The 14557-nt window shown below is 43.5% G+C and overlaps 1 protein-coding gene across 1 annotated transcript in view; it reads right to left on the bottom strand.

The window, feature by feature from the left end:
- ADAMTS15 (ADAM metallopeptidase with thrombospondin type 1 motif 15) overlaps positions 1–14284 on the bottom strand; it is a 37526-nt gene extending 23242 nt beyond the window's left edge. The window contains exon 1 of the mRNA XM_044668325.1: positions 13328–14284. Coding sequence (XP_044524260.1) covers positions 13328–14284 — 957 coding nt within the window. The remainder of the gene's footprint in view (positions 1–13327) is intronic.
- Between the last annotated feature and the right edge of the window lie 273 nt (positions 14285–14557).

Genomic DNA, 14557 nt, shown 5'->3' on the forward strand with positions numbered 1-14557 from the left:
TTTGCTCTCTTCTTTCTTTCATTCCTTTTTCCCTCCTTCCTTTCTTCCTTCTTCCCTTCCCTCCCTCTTTTCTCTCCTTCTTTCAATCCTTCTCTCCTTCCCTCCCTCTTTCCTTCCTTCCCTCCTTCCTGTACAAAGAGGCAAGAAACAGGAGATAGTAGAGGCAGAAAAGCCTCTTAGAAAGCTGTTACAATAATAGAGGCAGGTGAAAATGAGAGCCTGTACTAGGATGATGGCAATGAGAAATAGACAAAAGAAAGATCAGCACATGGAGGGAATTAAAATTATTTCTCATGTTATCCTAATGAATTCTGCTTCAGCGAAGCATGCTGGGAGTAATAAACAAAAACGATAACACAATGTGCTCCCAATTCAAATATCAAAGGTGTTAGGATTATCTGCTGATTTGGATTTTCCATGCTCTGCCTCTCCTATTAGCCAAATCAACCAAGATGTGTCTCTAGAAGCAGCCTCAAGGCACCACAGGGAGGAAAAGAGGTTTTCCTGTTCTACCAGAAGAGCCTTCCTGGCTGGTGAGCAACCTGTTCTTTCCATCAAGGAATCTCTGTTCCCATGGCAGGGTGTAAGGAAAAAGCCGAGCCAGTTTCATGAGAGTTAGGGCACAGCTGAGGACCTGGTGTCCATCAACAACTCGTCTCATCATAGGGAGCCGCAACAGTCTGCAGCCTGGGGCACTCGATTCCCCTGCATCAGGGGGATATGGTGGACAAGCATAGAGCTGTGTGTGCTCTAAACACCTCCAGCAGTTGTACAGAGTCCCAGGAGCACTTAGGTCTAGTTCTTCCTCACATATGGCACTGAATGCCTCCACCCCTCTGGACTGAACTCCAGATGCACTCTGGTTTCTTGAACCCTTTCAGTCCAGTCCCAGGTCATCAAGAATGGAATCTGTTACAGCTCCCATGGGCTGACAGACACATTCTCTGACAATCCTTCTGGCTTGCCTCATTTACCATTTATCTTTCCTGCTAACTGCTGCTGTCCCTTTTCAGGATGGCCCCATTAGGAGTAGTCCAGACAGGATGGTTTTTCCATCCCAGCTAAGAATTCTCTGCTGCTCCTGCATCATCCATTTCTCCAGTCCTTCCTTCAAAGATATCTTAAGACCCCTGGTGACCAGGGAATCTACACAGTCCCATCTTAGTCTCAGGACACAAGCAATTGCCTGCAGCAACATTTCTAGTGGCCCTACTCTTCTATCCCTAGATATGTTCGCTCTTTTGATCTTCACAGCAGCCTTGGGAAGTTGGTATTATTATTATCTATTATCCCCATTTTACAGATACAGAAACTGAGGGTGCAAAGAGGTTAAATGACCTACCCAAGGTCACACAGCTACTAAGTATCTAAGATCAAATTTGAATTCAGATCTTCCTAATTCCAAGACTTGAGCTGTATCCACTGTACCACCTAGTTGTTCAATTATGCATCCTTATGGCTCACTCTAGTACTTCACAAACTGCCCCACCACTGCAGATCAAAATGAAATTTATTATCTTTTTTTTTAATTCCCCTCTTCCTATCTTCCTATTCGTGTTGAATAGGCATCATCCAATCAGCCAGACTCTCAACTAAGGTGTCCTACCTTCACTCACCCACCAAATCCAATCAGCTGACAAGTCCTATCATTTCTTACTGTCTCATCATCTCTCATATGCATCCCCTTCTCTCCTCTACCACCAGACTGATGCAAGCCCTTATCACCTCACACTTGAACTGTTTTTATAACCTGAAGATTTGGTCTCCTTCCCCCAAATCTCTTACTACTCCAATCCATCCTCCCCCCAGCTTTCAAACTGATCTTCTGAACTCTCTATTTGGCTTTAAAGGTTCTTTATAATTCAGCCCCTTCTTACACTTCTCATCTTCTTTCATCTTACATCCCACCCCTATTCATCACCTTCTTTCAGTACAGTAGCATTGGCCTCCCTGCTATGTCTTACATAAGATATTCCCTTTACCAGCTCTGGGCATTTTCACTGGTTGTCCGCCAAGCCTGAAACTCTCTCTCTCCTCATCATGCCCTCCTAGCTTCCCTGGCTCCCTTCAAGTCTCAGCTGAAGTCCCATTTTCTGCTGGAAGCCTTCCCTGATCTCTCTTAGTGCTAGCGCTTTCCCTTTTGTTGAGCTGAAATCTCCAATATATCCTCTACACATCTCATTTGTACATGGTGGTTTGAAAGTTATCTCTGTAAGACTGTAAGTTCCTTGAAAGCAAGGACTCTTTTTGCCTCCCTTTATATTCCCAGCCCTTAGCACATCATTGTGATCATCATACATCATCATCACTGCTAACATTTATATAATATGTACTACCGACAGTTCTCTCTAAGTAAGTGTGCCATTCCACTGATCTCTAAAGTGATTTTTTTAACCTATAGACATGGGGAAGGGAAGGAAGGAGGAAGGGAAAAAAGAAGAGTGCCATATACCTGTGGGAGAATGGAGTCAGCCCACAGTTCAAAGATAAATTGTGGGGCCAGGAACAAAGACTCTAGAGCAGGAGGAAGAACAAAAACAGGAAGAGGAACACTGGGATCTGGGTCAGCCATATGGGAGCCTGGCCTGAATCAAGGGGGAAAAAAGGATGGGCAGACACAAGCATGGATGACAGAAGACAGACATGTAGGAGTCTTGACGTGCAGAGTGGATGGGCAAAATGGGGCAAAGGTCTCTTCTCTCAGCACAAGATATCTCAAGCCAAACACTTGATATGGCAGCAGAAGTAGTCTCTCCCTGCCTCTTCACTTTTACTTGGAAGATTTTTTTGGAGATGGGTAAGAAGCTGTGGAGTTCATAGCAAAGGAACAGGAGTGGAGAGTGCTCTACAGTACTGTACATTAAAGTTATTTCTGGAATGCAAATTTCTTTCAGAATTCTTTACATAAAGTGGAATTTTGCGATGTGAGTTTTTGTAAAGTGAGAACGGTGCCAGGCACTGATCAAAATGCTCTACAAATATTATCTTATTTGATGATAAGGCCATTCATTATAGGCTAAAATCCTCTTGCCTTACCAAATTCTTCCTGAGTTGCTATGGATGGAAAATCCAATCACCCCACAGTAACCCTTCAGATGATGAAAGTCTAAATTTAGTCAGACTGGTCCTCAAATGACAAATTACTGTCAGTCACTGGCCAGTTCTCAAGGTCTTTCCTAGTTTCTGGGCCCTGCCAGAACTCATGTTCCACTAGCTAAGCCTTCAGCCCCTAGTACAATGAGTTAAGCCACTCATGACTTTGGAACGCCTAACTCAGGGGCAGAGCTATCTTTATGATGAGTGAATGAATGAGTGTAAATTTACCTGGCCCATTATTTCTAGCTGGCCAGGACCAAACAATGTTTAACATCCCATCTAGCCCAGAAGCCATCTTGCTATCTTCTCTACCACCAAAGCTTTCACCATCTTTCCTTTCCACCTCCTGCTCTAAGCACAATAATCAAATAAAGAGTACCATTATCTGTGAAAAGAGTATGTCAGTCAACTCTTCTGTAGATCAATCAATCATTTGTATGACTTCCCAAACCAAAATTCACTTCCCTGGCCATCATTCCCTCATATGTATTATTTCCCACTTTAGAAGTCAAGTTTCTTGACTTCCTCTCATTTTGATTTGTGTTTCCAGCACTTAGTACAATGCTTGGTATAAAGCAGTGGTTCCCAAACTTTTTTGGCCTACCATTCCCTTTCCAGAAAAAATATTACTTAGCCCCCTGGAAATTTTTTTTAATTTTAATAGCAATTAATAGGAAAGATAAATGCACCTGTGACCATCACTGCTCTCCTGGATCGCTGCAGCGCCCACCAGGGGGCGGTAGGGCCCACTTTGGGAATCACTGTATAAAGCAAGTACTTTCATTCATTAATTCATTCATTCAAAGGCACCTAAAAAGTGTTGATTGAATTGAACTAGTGAACTCACCATTTAACTCATAAGACTGAAGCAAGACTTACATAGAAGGCCATTACTTCTCTTCTGAATTTTTTATTCTTCTCCCCTACTCCTCCAAAAGGAAATAGGTCCAAGAAACTGACCACACTCCACTGATGAACAGATTTGGACAAAGCAAGTTAATTCCAGAAAGCAGAGAGTCCTTAGATTATATAACTAAAGATCACATCAGGAGCTGCCTGGTGACTACCCAGAGAATTATCAATAGAATAAATGGAATCAATTGAAAACAGTCTCAGTTCAGAAATCTTCCTTCCCATCTCTATCCCAAGTCACAAGGTAGCCTGCCTGTATCAAGAAACCATTACTTACTTTTAATGAATGAATCAATGGTAGCTTTTGGTGGCTTTCTTTCTTGTCAGAGCTCACCTTTCTACTTGTGTCCTTAATTGTATCTCTTTCTGTCTCATCTGGGAGCTTTTCCCAGAGGATTAAACAACAACAAAATTTTCTTCTATCCTTCACTACTTTCCTAGCCTATTCATCTCCCTAAACCTAGCTTTCCCTCTATATTCTCTATTTCTTTTGAAGATCTCACCATGTTCCTGGTCATGCTGGTTCATAACCTCAGTCATCCTCAACTCTCACTCCTATATCCAATCATTTACCAAGTCTTATCAATTCTGCCCCTCAATGTCACTGCCAGATATCTCTTCTTCATTTACCTAGCCACCACCCTGAATCTGGCCCTCATCACCTTATCTGGCCAACTTTGTAACTGTTCCCTTTGTTTACATCAAGCAGCCACACTTACCTACTTTTAATTAATGAATCAATGGTAGCTTTTTGTGGCTTTCTTTCTCTTTCTGCTTGTGTCCTTGATCGCATCTCTTCCTGTCTCCTCTGGGAGCTTTTTTCCCAGAGAAATAAACAACAACATTTTCTTCTATCCATAACTACTTCCCTAGCCTATTAGGACTAAACAACAACATTTTCTTCTATGTTTTTCTCCTTTCCAAACCATACAACATGAAGTTCCTGAACTGAATATCCTAAAGCCTAGTGCTTATAATTTGTATGGCTTTGGGGAAATAATTTAGACTCTTTGGACTCAAGTTTCCTCACTTATAAAATGCATTTTTTAGGCTCAGTGATCATTGAGGTCCCTTCCATAGTATCAGTCATTCTTTGATCCCTTGCTCAAAAAGCTTCAGTGATTCTCAATAATCTCTAGGATAAAATATAAACTTCTCAAACTTTAAAAATCCTTCACAATTTGGTTCCAGCCTGTCTTTACAGGATGATTACATTTTTACTCCCCCTTTTGACCTCATAATTCAGCCAAACTGGGCTCCTTGCTATTTCCCAGATATAATACTTCATCTTTGACTACTAAGTCTTTGCATAGGCAGTTTTCCATTCCTATGATGTTATCCCTCCCCATCTCTGCCTCTTTGAACCCTAGCTCTTCAAGGCTCAACTCAAATATCATCTCCTTCAAAAGGCCATTCTTGGTTCCTCTAGTTATTATACTTCAAAATTACTTTTAACTTATTTTATACGTCTTATATTTACTCATTTTTAATGTACTATAACTATAACCCCCCAATAAAATTTAAGATCCTTGAGGACAAGATCATTCAGTCAACTAGCATTTATTATGTACCTCCAGTATGTAAGGCACATTTATATTTTTACCTCCAGAGTTTAGCACAGTCTTTGGCAAATATCATAAATTTAATAAATGTCTATTGATTTCTTCATTCACTTAGCCCTATTTCATTTGCATTAAAATTCTAGGTGACAAGGGAGAACTTCCATCCCCAGTAATCTGCCCCAGATCTCTACCTACTTAGGGACTCCCCTTCCAGAAAGACACCAGAATGTCCAAGTTCCTATTTCCCTTCAACTCCTTCCAATCTGAATTTCTGCCTAGCATCTTTACATTTCCTTATCCAAGGGCCAAAACCACATTTCCTTTTCTGTTTGTAATTCTTAAGGAAGTATGGCCATTGCTTGCTAAAAGAAAAAAAATTCCATAATTCCTTGTTGGCTGGGAACTGGGGGGAAGAGGAAAAGTAGGAGATAGATAATTCACTCCAAAGAAGAGGATTAAGTTATTTCTATTAAAGGATTAGTTTTCATTGGCATTTAAATCCCTGGTACTCAGAATAGTACTATAGGGGAGAGGCTGAAATAAATAATACAGCAAAGATTACTGCAGTGAGGAAGTGAAAAATGAAGAACACCCCAAGTGTCCTCCGGGAAAGCACTTTGGCAAGGGTGAGTACCAAAGATGGGCTGGTCCGTAAAGGCATCCATTAAGGAGTGCCCCCTTGACCTTCCTCTTGGAAAAGAAAGTGGAAAAGGAAATCAGAAGCTTACTAGGGATGACTCTGATCTCACCTCCCTTCCTCCTCTCCCCAAATACAAGCTGGTGCTGGTTAAAAAGCTGAGGGTTGAGGCCTGGGGAGAGAGGAATGGAAGGATTAGGCAGTGAGCATACTCTCTGCACAGTATCCATGCTTCTCCAGTTAGGCAAGTTCCTGGCTCCTCGCCCAACACCTGTACTGACACACTGACCCCATTTACTGCAGTGAACCTCATCTGCTGACTTCAGGGATGGATTATACAAGCTGTTCTCCTGAGCCCCTCCCTTCCCTGGGGCCTTTGGTACGGGCCCCAGTGGCAGAGTGCCCAGTTTACTTTCTAAAGTGCCAAAAAGGCCCCAGACCTCAACCCATCCCCCTCTACTCAACAGGCTGACTCAACCCTGGAGAGATGAGTGAAGGATCTCTTGAAGGGGAAGTAAGGTATACTAGCACCCAAACAACAACAAATGGTTATTAAGTACTGACTTTGTACAAGATTCTATACTGGAAGCTGGGAATATCAAGATGAAAAAATGGCATGAGGGCTCTGCCCCTTGAAGAACCTTATTGGACAGGAGTAACACATTCACAAGTAAGTGTATTGTAAGGAAATTTGGAGGGGAAGAGGACTCTAGAAATGGGCAGAGGAGAAGAAACCATGGATGAAGAGTTCAGAGAGGAAATGGAAACTAATCTAAGCCTTGGAAGAAGATACGGGTTCTGAAAGCTTGAGACGAAGAGAGTTCATTCAAAGAATGGAGAATGGCATATGTGAACACAAAGGAGCAGGAAATGGAATGTCCAATGAAGGAAAGAGCATACAGTCCCATTTGGACTAAAGATGGCAAATTGTAGAGTTGCCAAGGTAAGGAATGTGCATTTTACCTTAGAGGCAACAGAGTTCCACTAAAGGTCTTAGAGCAGAACAGTGGCATGTTCACAACTATGTCTTAACAAGGCAATTTTTTTTGAGACTGGGTCTTCCTGTCTTGCCTAGGATGGAAGTACAGTGGTTGCTCTCAGGCTCAATTTCAATATCAATTGCCATAGAAGCTTTAGCCTGTTCTCTTTTTTCCATTCTGAACTAATTTGCCCCTTTTTAGGTGGCCTGGTGGCTCTCCACTCCTGGGAGATCATGAAATTAGTTTCAAACCTTAATGCAGACACATGACCATCTTTAGCCCTATTACAATTTAGAACTCCTGAACTCAAGCAATCCACCAGCTTCATCCCTAGCAGCAACAGGGACCACACACAGGCAGCAACATGCCCAGCAGTGAGACTGAAACTGAAAATCTGGAGGGAACAGAATCACAGAAGCCCAGAAGAAGAGGGAGTACTGAGGATGTCAAGAACTGGTGAGAGGACATATAGGAGAAGGCCTGAGAAAATGCAATCCAATTGAAAGATGAGATCATTGGCCACCTTTGAAAGATTAATTTCAGTTGTTCTGGGTTGCTGAGTGAAGTTGAGTGTTGATTGAATTGAACTCATGAACTCACCACTTCATTTATAAGGCCCTGAAGCAAGAGTCAGTGGAAGACCATTACTACTTCCTGAATTTTTGTTTCTCCTCCCCTGTGGTTTAGCATTGGTGAAGGAAGTGTATACATATATATATATATATATATATCAAAATATATACACAGCAAAAGAGCCCTTGAAGTAGTATAGCTATTCAGTCATTATAGTCATATCCAACTTTTCATGATCCCATTTGGGGTTTCCTTGGCAAAGATCCTGAAGTGGTTTACCATTTCCTTTTCCAGATCATTCAATTGATAGGAAAATGAAGGGAAACAAAGTTAAGTGACTTGACCAGGGTCACACAGCTAGTACATATTTGAAACCAGACTTGAACTCATGAAGATGAGTCTTCCTGACTCTAGGCCAGACACTTGATCCAATGATCTGCCCTACTACCTGTGTGACCTTAGGCAAGTTACTCAATCCAGTTTGCCTCAGTTTCCTTATATGTCAAATGAGTTGTAGAAAGAAATAGTAAACTACTCTAGTATCTTTGCCAAGAAAACCCCAAATCAGGACATGAAGAGTCTCACTTGACTGAAAACAAATAAACAACACAGATAGCCATAGCACTAGGTGATATTTGAGATATATATGTACATATATAAAAATAATAATGTCATATAAAAATCTGACCAAAACCCTACTATGGTAATTGAAGAGATTAGCTCTAGTCTGGAGCAGGTAATGAATGAATGAATGAATGAATGGAAGAGAGAATGAATAAACAAATTAGCAAAGAAAGAAAGGTATAGGAAAATGGGAAGATGAAAAGAGGATTAAAAAAAGAAGAAAGAAGGAAGGAGGGGAAAAGGAAAGGTGAGATATTATGAAGGGAAAAATAAATGATATTGCTGGATATGGTAGCACATGCCTGTAGCTCCTGATCCTAGGGAGGCTAAGGCTGATGGATTGCTTGGGTTTGGGAGTTCTGAGCTTCAGAGGATGAAAGTCAACCCAGCATCCAAATTAAGTCCTAAAGTAATATAGTGAGCCCCTAAAAATAGGAGACAACAAGGAGAAGCAAATAGTCCCAGGTCAGAAACAATGCAGATCAAAGCTTCTATGCTGATCAGCAGTGAGGTCAGACTCCTAGGTGGCCACTGCACTTCTAAACCTAGGCAAAATAAAAAGAACCAGGTTCAAAAAAAACAGAGGAGAGAGGGGAAGAGAGGAGAGGAGAGGAGAAGAGAGAAGAGGAGAGAAGAGAAGAGGAAAGGAGAGGAAAGGAGAGGGGACAGAAGATTATATTGAGCGATCTAAGAAAAGAAAATAAGGAATAAATAGAAAACCTGAGATCTACAAGAACACAAAAATACCTGATAAAGGATGCCAATCCTAAGCAAGAATTGGCACTAACAGAATAACAGCACTGTTTGGGGTAAAAGGAAGAGAGAAGGACCAAACCTAAACATTTCCCAATAAAGTAGAGAAATTCTTTTCCTTCCCATTGGAGGACCCAAGATAAGTAGCTAATTGCACAATGGATAGAGCACCGGGCCTGGAATGAGGAAGACCTGAGTTTAAATCTGGCCTCAGACACTTACTAGCTTTGTGTCTCTGGGCAAGTCACAATTTCTATTTGCCTCAGTTTCCACACCACTGAAATGGGGATTATAAGAACACTTACCTCTCAGGATTGTTGTGAGGATCATATGAGATAATATTTGTAAAAAATGCTTAGCACAGTGACTGGCACACAGTAGGTGCTCTATAAATTCTTACTCCCTTCCCCCATTCCCAACAAGCAACCAGGGAAGCACAACATGTCCTGCTGCCCACCCCTTTAGTACATGCTTTCCGTAGCTATATCCAAAGTCAACAGAGTCCAGTGATAGATACCTGGCTTTAATAACAGCCTACCTGTGTGTCATTAGATTATTGTTTAGCCTGAGGTAAAAGGAGAAGACAGAGAAGCAGGTTAAGCCGAGTCAACAATGATTTCACACCTTCCATTGCACCAAAGAGACATTGAAAACCTCTCTCCCCTTGGAAGAATTTTCATCCAGAATGACTGCAGCTCTACTCCTCACTTGGTCCAACTCAGAGGATGACCCCACACTGTCTTTAGTTACTGTGAAAACAGGGAAAAGTTAGTTCTGAGAGGGTAACCTCAAAGAGAACATCTGTGGTTCCTTCTGCAACATCAGATGCATGACATTTGTCCACCAAGCTGTCTTCACTTAATCATCTTAATATGCTTCATCATCTGCTGATATGTTTCTTCCATAATCAATCATTCAAAATATCTCCAGATTCTTCCAAGGTTTTCTCTTCCTAGTACTTATTCTATACACAGCCCAAAAAGACAATAGCCTCTGCTCAGATACTCACTCTCTCCTGTTTAGATACAGAGGTTTTGGCTTTTATTCAAGAGAAACTCCTACTACAAACAAATCATAATTTAATCAACCATCTCTCGTACTCAGGAGTTCACTAGATGCTACCCACATCTTCTTTTACAAGAGAAAGGCATGCACTCTACATGCTAGTCACTTCACTGACCCCTCTCAAAATAAATAAGGGTCTCTAAGCAGCTTTTTAATTTCCTTGGCCAAAAGAGGATTCACCATCAATGTGGCAATTCTAAGCAAGGAGGGTTGGACTATGCTTTATATTCAGCTCCATCAGATATGCTTTGATCAGCTGTTCCTATCTAGATGGGTAAAATTACAAGAGAAAAAATACAAAACATTTAGAAGAGTTAGTATTGAAGACCAAGTTATCTTAAAAAGGAAAGAAAAAGAAAAAAAGAAAAGAAATTCATCCAAATATACTGCAAAGACCACAAAAAGAGCCCAAAGAGGGACTAGAGTACTGAAATAGAGACCGAGTCCATCTGACTTGAGCAATGCAAGTGTTCCTTACAAAGGAAAACATTAAGTCCCACCTCTTTTTTATATTGGAGTATTTTTCGTAGTAGGCTCAATCCTCTAGTTTCTGGAGACTTTGGCTGCCAGAGTCCAGAAAGCACAGCTGTGTTTGGTATGAGCTCTCATCTCATACTGTACTTGCCCTGGGGGGGTTCAGGAATGAGGGGCTTGGGAAGGCCTTTAGAATGCAACAGGCCCCTGCATATTTGCTGGGAAGGGGCTTACTTTTGTCTCAAGCACATACCTTGATCATTGACCAGCCGAGGGAGCCTCTTCACTCTCTTGCCCTGTCCTCTAAGACTCCTGAGGAAAGGCAGCTTTGGAAAACCACATACACTTGTAAGCTACAGCTTTAAACCAAAGTGGTCATGCATCTTGTATTCATTATGCAAGGTCAACATGACATCCTGAGGTCAAGTCATGGGTGTAACACATCACTGAGAAGCCCTCAATCCATTCAGTTTGATTTCTTTTCCTTCAAAGAACAGGATCCCTCTGTCTTGCATAGTGTAAATTCCCAGAGGGACTTGTGCTCTCTAAATTGTTCGCAAAAAATCTGGTTTGGCTCTGAACTACAGAGAAGCATCTCCGTTGCTTTAGGAGGTATGTATGACCGACCTCCACAGGGGGCACCAAGACTTAATGAGTCAGAGGTACAGAAGCAAAAGTAACATAGCTGCTTGGTGCATTTTAGGCTTCCTATTGTTAACCTGTACTTTATTTCTCACCGAACCGAGAGCAGAGTTGAGTTTTACAAATGGTTCACATACATTGCCCATATGGTCTCCCAAAACTAGTCAGTACTGTAGGAGCCCACCAGAGGCAGCATATAGACTTCCCTAGCATAGAAGAATTAGGGTAAAACAACTACCACAATCCAAGCAGTCCCCAAGAGAAACCAGGTGGTGGGAGGAGGAAGCTAAAAGAATTGTTCTTCTGCTCAAATATTCTGGCCATGAGAAGTCAGGAAAACACATTCATATCTACTTTCTGATCCTTACTGGCCTATGTGTAAGAACTTCTCGGCGCCCCCCAGGGCAACTCTCTAATACTGAAGACTAGACAACAGTTACTAGTTCTTGAACTGCTAGAGGGAATTTCCCATACAGAAAATTTCATCACTTGGGAGTTGCCATATAGCAGTGAAATCACAGGTCCAAACAAAAAAAAGTATTTCTATAGGAAGTGTGAAAAATATTAGCAATGGGAAAGTCACTGCCCAAAGACTGCAACAGACAGAAGACCTGAGTTAGTCCGCAGTATATGGGAATCTGTAAGAAAGAGCTGGGTTCTTGCAAGCATCAGAGATGTAAGGACACTTAGTTCTGATTATTGCTCCCTGAAGATACCAGTAGAAGGGATGCACAACCCTTAGCTAGCCTGGGGATTTCAAAGTCCAAAACCAAATAGCTCTAAGTTACAAAACCACTTTCCTGACCTGCAAGTATTTCTGCTCCCTTTCAGGAAGTTCTCTCCCCTTCCCCCCAACTATACCTTCCCAAACAATTTTTTTTTTTCCTGCCTCTCTGTCCACTTCAAATACTGGTGCAAACAAAGGCAGTAACTTTTTTGGCTTTGATGTTATAGCAGGACTAAAGGGTTTCAATGGGAAACAGATATCAATTACCATGCCCTGCAGAGCCAAGGTCAGAGCTGAACTTGCCACAGAGGTGAATACTCATCAGATGGAACCTCTCCAACTTCCACTGCAAATGGGATCCTGAAACAGAGCCTCGGGACTCCAGAAGCAGGTGTCTTAACTAGACCTTCTGCTCTAAGCAAGACACATCCTTTAGAGAAAGAAACACTCACCCACAAAAGGCCAAGTCAGAAAAGGCAGTAGCAAAAGAGATGAGCCTGAGAGGGTTCCCAGAGCCCCAGAAAGGAATCACCTTTGCACTGATTGGGGCCCAGAAGGTACAAAGGATGGCAGCAGCTCTTTTCATCGAAATCCTATGCAGGTAGGATGCCCCACTAACCCCAACATTGCAAAGGGCCCAACTTGCTGAAACTGAGGCTGTCACTCTCCAGTCTTTTGACCAATGGAAAGAGATCTGCCAGGGAAAGGACTTTTGCACCCCCACTTTAATATCTCCAGCACTTGAAAGTGCTCCACCAACCATCCTCAGAGCGCCTCCTCTCGGCCTTAGTGAGAATTGGAAACTAGCCAGAAGTTTTCCCAAATTCCAGCCCACGAGGTTCCCGGTTTGCTCCAATGCTGATTGGCCACTTGGGGCAACACCCCTAAAGCATCAACTCTCCCTAAAGCGCGTTGCCAAAACGTGACCTGGGGACTCAACCTAGTTGGAGGGCGGAGGCACAGTAGGAACTAAGGTTGTGGCAAGATTCAGAAATAAACGGAAATCCCTTTCTTCCCTTTTCTCCTCCCCCATCCCTTTGGGATTATGTGGCTGTAAACTGAACAAGAGAGCTTTGGATAGGGTCACTAATAGTAAAACTTTATGCAAATAGCAGAAATGAATTTGTTAAATGGAGGGTGGGGAGGAGAGGGGAAGAGAGGTGGAATACCCAAAGTTCAAATGTAAAAATTTAAAAAAAAAAAAAAGGAAATTAAAAGAAATTTGCACTAGCCCCAAGGTAATGAAAATATATGTGATTAAGGAGGAGCCTGCTGTACTCACCTGCCTAGTGAAAAGGATGGCAGTGTCCCAGTATTCAGGGTGCTTGTCGCTTACTTTATTAAGTTTCTTCTGCCAGGCGCAAAAGTTGCGCAAGGTCATCGCTGCGTTGCCTGTGACCTTGGGTCCCTTGTCTCTGTCCGCGAGGACCAGCACCTTGACCACAGCGATGTTGATGGGATTGAGGATGCTGGGATGACGGTAGAGCCTCGCGGCGGTGGCCAGTAGTGTCAGTAGGTAATGTTCTAGGTCCGGACCGTGGAACTTCACCATAGACTCATCGGCCACCACTAGTGTTTCTACATAGCGCGGGATGGACACAAAACGTTTGGCTCGCCCAGCTCGTCGAGGTGACCGGCTCTCACCAGAGCCTGCCCGAAGGGATTTATAGGGGTCCAGGGCACGTAGGATGGCTGGATTCCATCCCGAGGCCACCCCGCAGCGGGAGGTCGGGTCCCCAGGTGGCCGGCCAGGGGCGCCCCTACGCTGGAGAAGGTGTGCACCTTGGCTGTTGCGCTGCGCTTCAGGCGCGCTGACGTTGGGCAGGGGACTAATGACATACTCTGCGCCCCGATAGCCAAAGGCACCACGAAGACCTCCGCATAGGCTCAGAGCTGCAAATGAGTCCCGCTCGGCATTCACATCTCCTGAGTAGAAGCAGCGGCGGAGGTCAGGAGAGCCCCCCGATACTCCGGCCTGGAAGACACCCAGATGCTGAGTGGCAAACGCAGGCGCTAGAAACTGGGCATCAGGAGCCAGGTGTAAGTAGAAGTCCTCCTGGAAGGCAGTGATCTGAAAAATGAGTCTCTGGTCCCCGGAGTCCTCGGGACCCCGCCTGTAATAGTGGCGCCCGTTGATGTCTGGGTCCAGCCGGATGGGAACCACAATCTCCTGTTCAGGGTCCGAACCGCAAGCAGGGGCCCCAGCGAGAACTAAGGCAAGGATGCCTAACAAGAGCATGGCGCCAGGGGCTGTGCACAGAAGGGCTCTCAGAAAGGAGCACTGCCCTGCTGCTGGGCACGCTGGTATGGCTGCACCCAGCTGAAGGGATAACAGCTTCGAGACTGGTAAAGGAAGAGCGGGGTTAAAATGCTCCCTAGGCAGCGAGCGCACACTGCGTTCCCCCGTCTCCTACCTGTGTCTCCCGAAGCAGCGCGCGCACAGGGAGCTTTATATACAATCGCTGTCAAGTGCAGAAGACTAAGATTTGTGGCCCAGGGCCTGGCGGGGAGG

The sequence above is a fragment of the Gracilinanus agilis genome, chromosome 3, assembly GCF_016433145.1.
Source record: "Gracilinanus agilis isolate LMUSP501 chromosome 3, AgileGrace, whole genome shotgun sequence".
Taxonomy (NCBI): domain Eukaryota; kingdom Metazoa; phylum Chordata; class Mammalia; order Didelphimorphia; family Didelphidae; genus Gracilinanus; species Gracilinanus agilis.